Below are 14,685 nucleotides of genomic sequence, written 5' to 3'. Positions count from 1 at the left end.
TTTTGCACTTCTTGCGGTTGCAGAGGAAGGTGCCGGGAGTGGAGGTTGGGTTGGTGGGGGGTGTGGACATGATGAGGGAGTCGCGGAGGGAGTAGTCTTTCTGGAACGCTGATAGGGGAGGGGAGAGAAATATATCCTTGGTGGTGGGGTCCGTTTGGAGGTGGCAGAAATGATGAAGGATGATCCGATATATCTGGGGTGGTAGTTGAGGGCTAGTGGGGTTCTGTCCTGGTGACGATTGGAGGGACAGGGTTCAAGGGCGGAGGAGCGGGAAGTGGAGGAGATGCGGTGGAGAATGTCGTCAATCACGTCTGAGGGGAAATTGCGGTCTTTGAAGAAGGAGGCCATCTGGGTTGTTCAGTATTGGAACTGGTCTTCCTGGGAGCAGATGCGGCGGAGGCGAAGGAATTGGGAATATGGGATGGTGTTCTTGGCAGGGTTCTTGGTGTACTACTATATCTCAGCACAGCAATGTCTTTTGCAACACAGTGTGGCCATTGATTCCTATTTCCTTTTTTTGAATAGGATACGCTTTCTGTGCCAACCAATCAGACGTCACAGCCTGAACTGTCACAACCTATTGAGTTTGTTGAAAACTTAAGAACTGAGGAGGGTTGTAAAGCCAATAGTAGCAGCAGCAGCATTGCACAAACACCAATTGAAATGCCAGCTGAGAACTCAGTTTGCCTACAGGAGAGCATGCCAACTGATGAAGAGGTGACTGATTGGTGTCCTGAGGGGATGCATTTTAAGCATCAAGAAAATATTACTCAAGACAGCATTACTGATACAAAATTGGAGAGAGCAGCCGGTTGCGAAGATCCATGCACAAACCTGGAATGTGAAGGACAACAGGAGGAGGCTGTGTTGATGGTAGAGTCTGAAAATATACCAGGGAAAACTGTACTTTTGCAGAAAGCATCTAATGGGGATTGTGATAATTACAGCGTGTCCTGTGACACAGCTCTTGTGGAAACTTCAGGACCATCTGAACAATTACATCACAATCAAGAGTACGCTTTCGAAGAGGATGCTTCACAAAGGGAGATGTCGGACAATATGTTAATTTTAAACAATAATAGTCCTGACAGTGAAACAGTAGTCACTATGAAACCCCTTGAAGTAAAGGAGAAATCTATTCCAATTGCAGAAAATAAGCTAGAAAACGTCAAAAACTGTGTTGAATTGGTTACTGATAAAAATGCCCTGAGTGATAATGGTGGATCAACAGAGGAATTTACACAGCTGACGGACTGTCACGCTATACAACTGAACAATGGAAGTCCTCCACACCCTGAACAGATTGCAGAAGTAGAAGGCAATATGGAGTTGACCAAAGATGAGTCCAGTGCAGATATTAATGCCAGCATGACTAATGAAGCTAACGCTGAAGCTGGCTTTGAGATGAAAAATGATTCTCTTGAAAAAATGTTTGCAAGTTCCCAAAACTTGATTCTCAATTCTGATGAGGAATGTGAAGGAATAGACCATGAAATGGCTGTAGAGGAAGAGTTTGTACAGACTCGCAAAGTGTCTGAGATATTGCAGTCACTGAATGACATTGAGGAGTATGAACAGACTCACTCTACATCAGAAGTGCTACACTTAAATGTCTTGGAAAGCGAACCTGAGCAAAATGATGACGAGTTGGAAGTGGACTGTCTTTGTGATGATCAATGGTCTCAACAGGTTGACGCATTATTAGAAACTGCATTAGATTCCAACGTTGAGGACCATGCTATGCCAATGGATGTCCAATCCACAGTGGATTTAAAAGAAGGAGCTTCTCAAGATGAGTGCATCAAAGAGTTGTTGTCATCTAAATGCAGCTCTGAAAAAGAGCCATCTTGGTTGCCGATGACAATGAAATGTTCCATTAAACATAATGAAGACTTTGGACCCCAAGGAGCCAAAAGGACATTGGAGGTCCTAACCAAACCAACTGATACTGTTGCACATCTGCAAAACCAGGAAGTGTTGCTCAGCATAGTAGAAGAACCTGCTGATTATATGGTGAACAGTTATTCAGATTCTGAGGATCTGTTTCAACAAAATGGGAAACCTTCAACCGTAGATGAGGAAGATCCCTGCGTAATGAAATGCTGTGGATCAGGAAGCAAAGCAAATGACAAAAGTGAAGACATTTTCCTTGGAAATGAAAAAATTAACACAATTTCTTTGGATTCAAAAGTGCTGCAGCATTCTGATCGAAAATTTAACATTGTACTGGATGCAAATGGAAATTTAGAAACAATCAGCTTTAAAGGTAAGTGCACCTGTGTCAGAAATATTGTCTTGTTAAAAGTTGTAATGGTACCATGCTTTGTTTTTGGATGATGTAGATATTTTAAAAATGGTTCACGTTTACCAAAACTGTATTTTTTATTCCATAAAAATGCAGTATTGTGTGCATTTGTAAGGATGCATAGTATTCTCAACTATCGATCCACAGAACAGAATTCACTGGATAAAATTGCTGCTGCTTCAGAATAAAGTTCAGACAACGTAGTTTCCTAAAAAGTTAAGGGCCGTCAAGTGGCGTGATGGTAGTTGGGTCGATGGTTGTCACTAAACTGGTTCCCTTGTTCTTGCTGGGGCAGGGAGGGTAGACATGTCCCAACAAGTCGGGAAAGGAATTTGGAGGATATTTTGTGCGAAATTTGCAGAACTTGCTTCATAACCTAATGTCACCTAAAGGTTAGGAAGGAGTGTGTGAAGGTGAGCAGCACCCAAAGGAAATAACGTGAAGGCTGAGTTCACACTGTAGACATTTTCCGATCCACCTGCTCAGATGTTATTGCACACCTCTGCAGCAAGTGCAACTTGAGCTCAGGCTCCCTGACTCAGACATAGGGACACTATCACTGCACCACAAGAGCCCTGGATTTACACTATGCTGTGGAGTTAATGGGGCATCTTGGACTAATATGTCTCACTCCAAACTCAGTTTAGACCTTGATGTTAGTAGTCTTCTGATATAGTGGAACCGTATATCCCTACCTTTGGGCCCAGAAGATGTGAGTTCAACACGTAGTTGCCCCAGACGTGTGTCAGAACATGTTCAAGCATGTTAAGTGAAAACGATTGTTTTTTTCACACCTTGACATTTGGCATACATAGTTCTTTTGTGACTCTGCAAAATGAAGGCACTTCACAGGGTTCCTGGCATTTTATTGGAATTTTCCTTTATTCACTCCTAGGCTGTGGGCATCACTGGCTGAGCCAGCAATTATTACCCGTCCCTAGTTACCCTTGAGAAGGTGGTGATGAGCTGCCTTCTTGAACCGCAGTGGTCTACCTGCTGTGGGTTGACCCACAATGTTCTTAGAGAGGCAATTCCAGAATTATGACCAAACGACACGAAGGAATGGAAATATATTTCCATGGTGTGGATATGTTGGACTCTGATGGACAAAGTCAGAAGTAACAGGACACCAGGTTACAGTCCAACACGTTTATTTGAAATTGCAAGCTTTCAGAGCGCTGCTCCTTCATCAGGTGAAGGCAGTATATTTCCAAGTCAGGATGGTGAGTGGCTTCGAGCAGAGCTTGACGGTAATGGTGTTCCCATGTATCTGCTGCCCTTGGCATTCTAAATGGAAGGGCCATGGGTTTGGAAGGTGCTGTGTAAGGATCTTTGCTGAATTTCTGCAGTGCATCTTGTACATTGTACACACTGCTGTCACTGAGGGTTGGTGGTGGAGGGGTTAAAAACAGCTAATTTAACTGAATCCCTCGATACTGAATGAAACCTCAACCTTTGTGTTGGTTAACCCTCTCGACTGCCAGTCTAAAATAGCATCTGTTCAATTTTACTTCCTGCGTTAGCTCCACCACCTAACTTTACTTTCTGGAGATGTTCCATGGATGAAATATTCCCCAGCATTTACAAGATGAGAGATGATTTCACTGAAACTTAAAAAATTCTTAAAGGGCCAGTCAGACTGTGTGCAGAAAGGATATTTTCTCCTGGCTGGCAGAATGGGCGTCCAACACTCGGGGGGGGGGGGGGCGGGGGGGGGGGTACGGTCTCCGATTTACCGACCGCTCTTTCAGGACTGAGATAAGGACAATTTTCTTTACTCAAAGTGAATGGGGAATCTTAGGAATTCTCTGACCCAGCGTGTTATGTAAGTTTGGTCAATGAGTACATTCAAGACAAAAATGGGTCAATTTCCAGATAAAATTACACCAAAGGATATGGAGATGGTGTAGAAAAATGGCATTGAGCTCGATGATCAGCCATGGTCTAGAATAGGCTTGCAGATTTGAAGGGCTGAATGGCCTATTCCTCTTCCTATGTTTCTGTAGTCTAACTGTCTTTTTTTTTGTTTCCGTGTGGAGGTGAGGATGTCAGGTGGCGACCCACTCGAGTACCAATCAGTTCATTAAGGGACTAATAACATCGAAAATAGTGTTTTCATTCAACATACTGAAGTGAGGCAGAGTCTATGGCTGACACAAAACAGCTGGATCACTTGCAGCTCTTGCAACATTCTGGCCCCTCTAGCATCTCTGATTTTAATCGCTTCACTATGGGAAACCGTTCTTTTAGTTGCAAAGCCTACATTCTGTAACTGTCTCAGTAACTGTCTTCATCTTTCTTTCCTCATTTAACACATTCTTTAACCTATACCCTTTGACTAAGTTTTTAGTTATATAATTATCTTCTTGTGTGGTTTGACAATACTCCTGTGAGGTGTCTTGTGATGTTTTATTGCAGTAACAATGCTATATATAAATGCAAGTTATTGTCATTGAGCTGTATGGAATATTTTGCTTACATGGAGTCCTCATTTGCCATTAGTTATTTCCATTTTTATGGCTGTCTGTTTGACTTAAATTTAATATACACTTGTCAAGTTAATGCCTCCGTCGTTTCAGTTTAAAGTTACAATACTTGTCAATAAGTGACAAAAATTAACCAGACTCCACTGGGTTTATTTCTAAAAGGGTAGAATTGATAAGTAGAGTGGTTACACTAAACTGGGAACAACCTTTGCTGAGACCACACTTGGAGTTCCTGCACAGTTCTGGTTTGTATATTTTAAGAATATGGAGACAGTGAAGAGGATGTACAAGAACAACAGCAGAACTGTGAAGTTATAATCATCAGGGAAGGATGAAGATTCTGTCCATGTTGCTTTTGAAAAGAGGAAGTTGAGTAACCTAATAAAGAGAAATCACTGTTTGATATGAATTCGATAGACTAATCATGAAGCATCTTCCACTTTGAGGAACAACAAAACCAACTGACATTAACAAAGGATGTTCTTTGCCAAAAGATGAAAGAGAGAATACAGAAGAAATTTCTTTAAGTGGAAAACAGTGAATTTGTAAAACTCAATACAGAGGGAGTAGTTTACTTAAATAGTTTAGATTCAGGATATAGGTTTGCTCACAGAACTGGAAGGTTCATTTTCAGACGTTTCATCACCATACTAGGTAACATTGTCAGTGAGCCGCCTGGAGGCTCACTGAAGATGTTACCTAGTGTGGTGGTGAAACATCTGAAAATGAGCCTTCTAGCTCTGTGAGCAAACTTACATCCAGAACCTCAGCCTGAACTACAAATCTTCTCAAAACTCATTAGTATAGATTCACTTGATGGGGAAAAAATGAGTTTCTGCGGGAGAAGGATGATGCTGGTAGCAATAGTTACCTTTCTCAATTCCAAGGAAGATCATGTTGGATTCTGTGTCAACTCTGTTTTTCTCTCTCCAATGATGCTATCTGACCTGCTGAGGTTTTTCAGCAGTTCCTGTGCATATTTCAAGTTTCCAGCATCTGCAGTATTTTGCTTTTCTCATACTGCATAAGAATGGGAGGAGATTTAAGTAGCGTGTAAACGCTTGTTGCGTGGACTGATTGTGGTGAATGGTTTGTTTGTGTTGTAATTTCAAAGTAACTTGGCTTTCAATACTCCTCACTGCTGCTTTCAGAAGACTATTTTTCAGATATCTGTCTGTGTGTATCGTCTCATTAGTCTGTTGTAGTAGAGTTGGGGGTTGGTGCAGGGAGTCTCGAGGTGATAATACATCAGCTGCGAAAAATGCATGTTCTGGCACATTTCTATCTTGCTGACCTTCGCTTTGCTGCTTTGAAAAGACATGGACATTTACCAGCACTGCTTCAGAGAGGAAGATGTGTAACACTATGCTGGATGTTGTCAGAGACTTGGGAATGGGTTACTGTCTGTCGAGACCCGGCAGAGGAAGCAAAATAGATGAATGTTTTGCTTTTTGAAGCAGCAGACACTTTTGTAAGACTGTTGTTTGTTGATCAGTCTCTGCCCTGGTAGATAGCAGTGCTGACAAGGTTGGGTGGGACCCAGTATTTTCTGGTGGGAACTCTGATTGTTCAATAAATAGGTTGGCCCTAAATAAACAATCATTACAGTAATTGTTATTCTTACTTTTTTTAAGGGATATATAGTTTTAGGTATGATTTAAGTACATATTTTTGTGAAAGATTACTTTTGTGCATGGGGGTAAGGAGATGTCGGCTGAACTAATATTTTAAAATCTGGCACAGAGTTGTCTTTTGATGCTGAGCTGCTGTTGTGCAGTTACAGCAATGACGCCATCTGGCATTTCCCCAAGATCTAATATTTCCAACTAAATTGACCCCAAAGAGTTTCTTTTGATTTCTTTACTTCCTCCATCAATTTTCTTTTTTGCTGCTCTTCTCTCTATTTCTCCTTATTCACCCCTTTCTTCCTTGTTGCCTTCATCAATGGCCCTTCCTCCATCTGCCCTTCCCTCATTGACCTCTTCTTAGTATTTTTGCTATTCAAGGAATGAAGTGAAGGCACGGTTATATTAAGCTTGGGTTAAAACTAGTTCACAAACTTGTCACTAGTTTTGAAGAGTAGGATTGGTGAAAGATTATCGCACAGAAGGAGGTCATTTGTCCCATTATCTGTGCTCGATATAGAGATGGGACGAAGGAGAGAGAGTTAATAACAGCCAGTTGTGCTGTTGGTTAAAGGAATGGGTAGTCAGCTGAGCCATTCAAAGATCAAGGTGCAAGGCTGGATTCCCAGAGTATATGCTGAGATACAATCATTCCTCTGTATCTGTGTAATCAGTTTTCATGAATTCACCTATCCACTCCAGAAAAATAAGTAACTAATTAGTCAACATCTGCAGGCAAAAATCATGTACCATTGACCACTTTTATGGCAATCCAAAAATAATTATAAGCAGCATATGTTGGGCAGCCACATCACCTCACGGGAGATGCGCAGAGCGAATGTAAATGTGGTACTCTCTCTTATCCACCTTCTCCCCCTAACCTGAGCTTGGATACTCTCAACATTCCCCCCACCCCCCACTTTGTTTTACTGAAGTTAGCTGTGGGCATCCTGCTCTTGCCCTTGTGCCCTTTGTATTATCATGATGGCTCCCAAGCTCGTGCTAGTGTGCCTAAGCACCTGCTGCTAACAGCAGCTTTACTGATCAACATGTCCCTCCATTGCACCAAGCCATTTGGAGGGAGGTACTTTGAGACTTTGAACACTGGTTGCAATATTTGACAATAGAAATAATCCTGCAGAGCCGAATGTTGAGGGGTCAAGCAATCACATTATGAGAGCTGGAAGTGATGTTATAAACCCAAACAGAAAGTGCTAGAGAAACTCAGCAGGTCTGGCAGTGCCTATGAAGGGTTAACATTTCGAGTTCAACATGATTTCTTCGGAACGTCATCCCCAGTACTTTGCTCTTACTTTAGTGATTTTTGTGAATGTCCTTCATGCTTTCACCAATGATTAATAACCAGGTGGCTGCATGATTAATCTTGCAGTTATAATGTGTTAGGGTCATTTTAATGATCATTTATAATTAATTATTAGAAAACGACCGACCAAAGTTGTCCCAAGTTTGGACGTTACAATCGGACACATCTCGATCTTGTTCTCATTGCCAGCTTCTCTCCCCCTCCCCCGCAGTGTGAGATCTATACGTTGGCAGCTGTTTGGCTGGCTGGCCTTGTAGAGGGCAGTGAGAATTCCCATTGTCACCACTTGCTGGTGCTGTCTCTCCAGAGACAAGTGCTGCAAGAGTAATTCTGATATTTGGCCAGCTCATCTCTCCACACACACACAATTTTGGCATGAATACTGTTTTCCATGCTTGAGCCAGGATGCCACAGATCAATATGCACAGAACATGGGCCTCCTCAAGCCACAGCCTGAACCTAGGCCCAAAGCCCATTCTGTGATACAAACACATAAAGGACATGAAAATCTTGGGTTTTCCCAATGTTTACAAGTTTTGTTTCCAACTTTCCCTTGCAGAGCCCCCCTCCCAAAGACCCAAAATTTGTTGATCCATTGTCCCTGAGAATTCCCTGGTGCTTTACTCATTCTTCTTGAAAACCTAGTATCACCTCAGATCTTGCTAGCATGGCCTGCTCCCATTCCCATCCAATAGTCATTAGGTATAGTTGGTAAGAGATGTCTATCTTCTGTATGCCTCCAGGGTGAAGTTTCTGGCCTCCATAGGCCCTGTGCAATGTGTGTGCAGGAGAGAAATTGACTAAACCCACAGTATCATTCCATTCAGGAATAGTGTAGCCAGAAACCTGCAAACCCATAGCTGTGACATAGGCTCCATTCAGGACATGGCTTGTGCTGTTGGGAAGTTAGAAATATCTTCCAGGGTAATGAGTGGCACAGTGGCTCAGTGATTAGCAGTGCTGCTTCATAGTTCCAGGAACCCAGGTTCGATTCCAGCCTCGGGCGACTGTCTGTACGGAGTTTGCACGTCCCCCCTCTGTGTCTGCGTGGGTTTCCTCCAGGCGCTCCGGTTTCTTCCCACAATGCAAAGATGGGCAGGTTAAGTGAATTGGCTGTGCTAAATTGCCCATAGTGTCCAGGGATGTGGTGGATTAGCCATGGGAAATGCAGGGTTACAGAGATTTGGTAGGGGGTGTGGTTTGGGTGAAATCCTCTTTGGAGAGTCAGCTTGGACTCAATGGGCCAAATGGCCTCCTTCCATACTGTAGGGATTCTATAATTCTGATGCCTCTCGTCCACAGCTGATTCTGCACTGGCTGGCCAATGCCTATTGTCTGGCCACCAGCTGTGAGGTTGGCAAAGATGCAAATAATAGTTTCATTGAGCTACATTGTCAGTTTCTGTTTTAATGCTCATATCTCAGCTCTGTTTCATGTACATCCTCACTATTTCCCAATATTGTGCGTGCTCTACAAAGTCTGTGGCTGCGTAGAAATAGGAAGAAGATAGAAAATGAAAAATGTAATCTGGGAGTCCAAAAGAGTTGAGCAAGAATGATCAAGGAAAATAGAGAAGAGAAAGAGACCGATATTATTTTACAGACACCAGAGCAGTGACTTTGAGTAAAAGGACAAGTGTCTAGTCTGAAGATATCTTAAGCAATGTTTAATCAGTAGTAATTTATTGTCTGGAATAATGATTAACTTGAGGAAGCCTTATGAGGGGAAGGAAGTGAGTGTGGGAATGGGTCAAGGGTGTATTGGGAGGGGTGGTGTGTGCAGTGGAGGATGCGGGGAAGGAAACGATGTTGGCACAGCTGTGACACTCCTCCAACATTGTTTCTGAGGCTGAGGCTGTGCCTAGCGTGAGTTTACTTTATTGCTTGGTAACGTGCTCTATTGCAAGACTTCACAGGTGATATACTTCTTTGGAACTGGTTCGATCTAGTTATAAAATGAATAAAACAAGAGACTGACTTTATACAGCAGCTTCTCAATGCCAGGAGCATGTCTGTCTGCTGGCATTGAGCTCCTGTATTTAGAAAGGAGGCAAATACAATAGGATGGAGACTGTCAGAATTGCACTATTCACTGCATGCTGTGAAGCTATCGCCTGTTTGTAATTTGTTACTATATCTTCACTGGCTGTTGCAAGATCCAGTATGTGTGACTTCAGTTACAATTCCATTAGTTAAATACTCTATAAATGGCCTCACTCATGTTTGTGACTGACCCCCCCCCCCCCCCCGTATCCTATCAGTTTTGGGATTTTATTTTTGTTTTGGGAGCAGGGGGAGGAAATTATTCCACAATTTATTTTAGTGCTTATTTGGGACTTCTGAAAAGTGGATAAAAATAAAGAACGTCAAAAGCGAATTGAGTGTCAGATAAAATGACATTATGTGGTTGAGGAAAGTTATCTGTATCACCAATATTGTCCGTGGAACCACCATCCATTGTAATATTTATTGCAAGTGCACATGTTCAATCCGTAGGTAACCACTATGGGTCAGTGTTAGCATGTTCATTCTATGGGTGTGTGTATGTAACAAGTGAAATGAATGTACTCTAGAAACTCGGCAGGTCTGGCAGCATCTATGCAGAGAGGAACAACATTAAGGTTTTGAATCCATTGTGACTCCTCTTTGGTCATCATCAGGTGGCATGGTAGCTCAATTGTTAGCACCAGGGATCTGGGTTCAATTCCAGCCATGGGCAACTGTCCAAGTGGAGTTTGCGCTTTCTCCCCTGTGGGTTTTCTCTGGGTGCTCTGGATTCCTCCCATGGTCCTAAGATGTGCAGACTGGGTGGACTGGCCATGGGAAATGCAGAGTTACAGGGATAGGATGGGTCTGAGTGGGATGCTGTTTCCAAGGGTCGTCTGAACTTGATGGGCTGAATGGCCTGCTTCCACACTGTAGGAATTCTATCACATTGTCTCATCATCGCACTGGATGGAGTTTGTTGTAGACTTTAGCATTAACCCTTTCAGTAACATTACTTTAAATAGGGGTCCCCAATTTACAAATGTCTGACTTACAAACACTAATACTTACGAGCACGGTCCCGCGCAGGGATGTAATTTTAAAGATCAACGTACTTAGGAACAGCTATGTTATATTGTCCTGTATTCTGTTTCAACTTCTGTACAAAACGTTTAGTGAATGGACTCGAGAACAGATCCATTTGCAACCTGGGGACTGCCTGTATTACACTGAGTTGGTAGTGCACATGTGTTATACTATAAAAACTGTCTGTCATACGTCTAGATGTATAAACTCAGCAATATTCACTCACAGGATGACTTTAACAATTGTCTTTCCCAGTTTTATGTGCGACTTTCAAAGACTTAATTGAAAGCTTGGAAAATTTTGGGAAGCCAGAGTGGATTCTCAGTTCAAATTCAAGCAAAAAGGATGGGAGACAAAGATTTCAATTAAAGATAAATGGATCATCATTGAAGAGATTTGATGAATTGAGTATAATCTGGCAAAGGTGAGAATAGGGTCATAGAGAGTACAGCACAAAACAGATCCTTAAGTCCGACTCAACTATGATGCGCAGATATCCTAAATTACTCGAGTCCCATTCGCCAGCATTTGGCCCATATCCCGCTAAATCCTTCCTATTCGTATACCTTTTTAAATATTGCAATTGTACCAGCCTCCCCCACTTCCTCTGTCAGCTCATTCCATACATGTACCACCTTCTGTGTGAAAAAGTTGCCCCTCAGGTCCCTTTTAAATCTTTCCCATCTCACCTTAAACCTATGTTTTGGACACTCTCACCCCAGGGGAAAAGACCATGGCTACTCACCCTTGTCCATACCCCTCATGATTTTTGTTGAACATGAATACTGATGGAGGAAGGGAAAGAATTGTGTGTTAGTATTTAGCTAGTTCAGTAACGCGATGATGAAATAGTGCTATATTTTAACTATCTTGAATAATGGAGCAGTCACGTGAGCCTGTAGCTCCATTCATGAGGATCGACGTGGAAAGGGATGTTTATCTAAAGTATCCTGAATGCAGAATCAGTAAATGTGCACTGGCCGTGTGCATTTCCTTAACTTTGTATCACTGGAGCCTTTGAAAGTCAAAAATACAAGTTGAAAATGCTGGGAATGCTGAGCTGCTCTGACAGAGAACAGACAGGGTAATGTTCAAGTAGGCACTCGTTCATTCGTCAGCGACTTCCGCCTAGTCTGACCCTGTGAGGCCAATTATAGAAAGATACTGTGATGGGCTTCTTCAGTTAAAATTAGTATTTTGTTGATTGGTTGCAACTATAAAAGACTGGCATTCAAAAGAATCCTTCCAAATCCGGAGTGTTCAATGTCTTTGGCTCGGTAACAGAGCACCTCCAGAATAGAGAGGAAGTCTCATTGATTAACTTTGATTTCCTTTAGATTTTCCTTTCTGCCTCTTCTCATGGGACTTTTTTTGATTTTGTGATGCTGAATCCTCTCTGAATCTCTCTTGTTCTCTTAATTGCCCTTTCTCTCCCTCTCCCGCACGACTCTTCTCTCTCTCTCTCTCCTTATTACCCCTTCCCTCCCTCCTTCTCTATTTCTCTGAGCCTAAATATCTTGCTTCCAGCTCCGAATGTGAATTACTAAAGCCACCTGGTGGTTATATAGAGTAATGCTGCTTCTGAATTCCTATCTGATGCACTACAAATTAAATAGCAGTGAGCATTGAAAAGACTGTGTGCTCTGCAGATGCGAGTTTATGAAAATTAACACTTGGTAACACTTATCATCCGATTTTAATTGCCAGCTGTGATTGGCAGGACCCTGTGTTTGTGATTATTATTGTTTTGGGGAGCCAGTTTGTTTGCCATTAAGCTAATCTGCCAAAAACACATTGCATTTGAATGATAATCTGCTGAACCTGATGCCCTTTCAGACAATTTATCCTTTTAAAAATTAAACATTTTTGTTTGGGAGCCCTGTCTGGAACTGAATATGGGAAGTGCCTGGCAGTGGTTCGCAATCTTACTTATGCCCTGCGTGGGGTAACTTGTGTCTGGTCTTTTTTTGTCACTTGATCTTCCTACTTGTTGTGTACTGACAGAGAGCACTTCAGTCCTGAGAGAATTTGTGTGTGTGTGTAGAATGGAGACCAACCACTGGTTGTCATTGCCCCATGCTGCATCATGACTTGCTTCTTAGCTCTGTAAATTCAGAAGCAGCTGCGCCCAAGTAATTATTCAATAAGTAATCTGAATTATTTTGTCTTGCCCACATTTTAATCTGCTGTGTACTCCCATTGTGAATATTAATGGCAAAGCTGGAGCAGTCAGGGTGCGACAGTGTGTTGTTCTGGGGACTTGACAAATTTTCGCTCAACTGATGGACATCGCTCACAGTGGTTCAAATAGCAAAGAAGAAAGCAAACATTATCTTCATTTCTAACGTCAGCTCTATTTCAGGCCTCTGAGCTGTAATGTCTTTTTTTTAAATGTTGTACAGTTGGTGTGACATCGTTGATGATGAGCTGGTCTATGAAGTTGGGGAACTGGATGTAGACGGAGTTTACTCACGCTCCTACTGCGACTATTAACCAAAATGAATAGATTTCTCACTGTGACTAAACTCTTAAAGCATTAATGAAGACCTCCATTCTATTCTATTGTTCAGCCCCTTTCTCAAGTAGAAAGCGGATTTTTAGGTAAATGCTCTGGTTAACACTCCATCTAGTTTTTAATCTTTACCATGTCCACATTTCCACCTTCTGTTAGCTCAGCGTTTGCAACATTAGCACTATCTGGAGTGAGACTGGTCTCTGGCCTTTGGTGAACAATGGGGAATCATTGCCGATGGATGTGATGAGTGCACCATTTAGTAATGTGATGACATTTCCCTGTAGATATCCAATAGATGTGACAGAATCCACATTAGGGTAGATTGTACCTAGTATTTGAAAGAATGAGCAGTTTTCGCACAGAGCTGCCTGAAGTTTGTTCAATAAGCACATGCTCTTTTTCTCCCCTTTATTATCTGCTGATTGAAAGTGATACTGTCCTGTATGAGGGCCAACATCGATTGTTGTGTGTGGGTCTGAAAAGGGTTAACATTGAGGAGTGCCATAAGCTCCACTCACTATGATGATGTCATCTGACTTGGTGGACTGAGCTGAGGATCTTGAAGGAGTGAGATCCAACATTGGGTCCTCCTCAATATCTCGGTAGCAATGTCAATCCTGTCACTACAAAGATAGAATCACCACAGTCTTACCAGACCATAGGGCTGCTCTCCCATTCCAGGCAGACAACTCATGATGTTTTAACCTGAGGGTCACAACACCTCAGGCAAGGGGAGAGATTGAGGAGGAGTGTCCTTCATGGTAACCTCAACTGGAGTAGGAATTGAACCAAACTGCTGGTGTTACTCGGTATCACAAACCAGCCACCCAGCCAACTCAAGCTAACAGTCCAGGTATATGCACAGTGCTGCTATGAAGGAAATGTCAGATTGCAAGTATTGGGTGTTTCCATGCAGCTTCTCCACTTGTTTTTCTGGTTGGCAAATGGTGCAGGTTTGGAAGGTGCAGTCAAAAAACGGACTTGATGTGTTACTGCAGTGCATCTCAAAGATAATATTGCTGTTTCTGCCTCAGAGATGGAGGGTGTGAATCTTGAAGATGCACCACTTCTTCGTCATGGATGTTGTTGTGTTTCTTAACAGCATTTATCCAGGCAAGTATTTCATTTCTGATCTGTGCGTGTTTGACAGATGGATGAGCATTGAGAATCAGATCAAGAGATGTGTTACTCGCTGCAGAATTCCAACCCTCTTGTCGTCACACTATTTTTCGTGGCTAGTCCATTTAATGTGTGAGCCTGGATATGATTTATTCAGTGAAGCTTGTTTGATGAAGCATTGAAAAGAAAGTTCCTTCTGCACAATAAAGGCCAGCAGAATACCAAAGGATTGATACATGT

At 42.4% G+C, this 14,685-nt stretch overlaps 1 protein-coding gene across 8 annotated transcripts in view; it reads left to right on the top strand.

Annotated features, from left to right (window-relative positions):
- The window catches only part of LOC122540917 (A-kinase anchor protein 13-like), a 411,711-nt gene that overhangs the window by 177,107 nt on the left and 219,919 nt on the right, over window positions 1-14,685 (top strand). For all 8 annotated transcript variants that reach the window (XM_043677213.1, XM_043677212.1, XM_043677210.1 and 5 more), the window contains one exon: window positions 526-2,266. In XM_043677213.1, the coding sequence (XP_043533148.1) occupies window positions 526-2,266 (1,741 nt within the window). The remainder of the gene's footprint in view (window positions 1-525; window positions 2,267-14,685) is intronic.

The sequence above is a fragment of the Chiloscyllium plagiosum genome, chromosome 36 (genome assembly GCF_004010195.1).
Source record: "Chiloscyllium plagiosum isolate BGI_BamShark_2017 chromosome 36, ASM401019v2, whole genome shotgun sequence".
Lineage (NCBI taxonomy): Eukaryota > Metazoa > Chordata > Chondrichthyes > Orectolobiformes > Hemiscylliidae > Chiloscyllium > Chiloscyllium plagiosum.
Note: the sequence above shows the minus strand (reverse complement) of the source record. Positions and strands in the feature narration are given on the sequence as shown.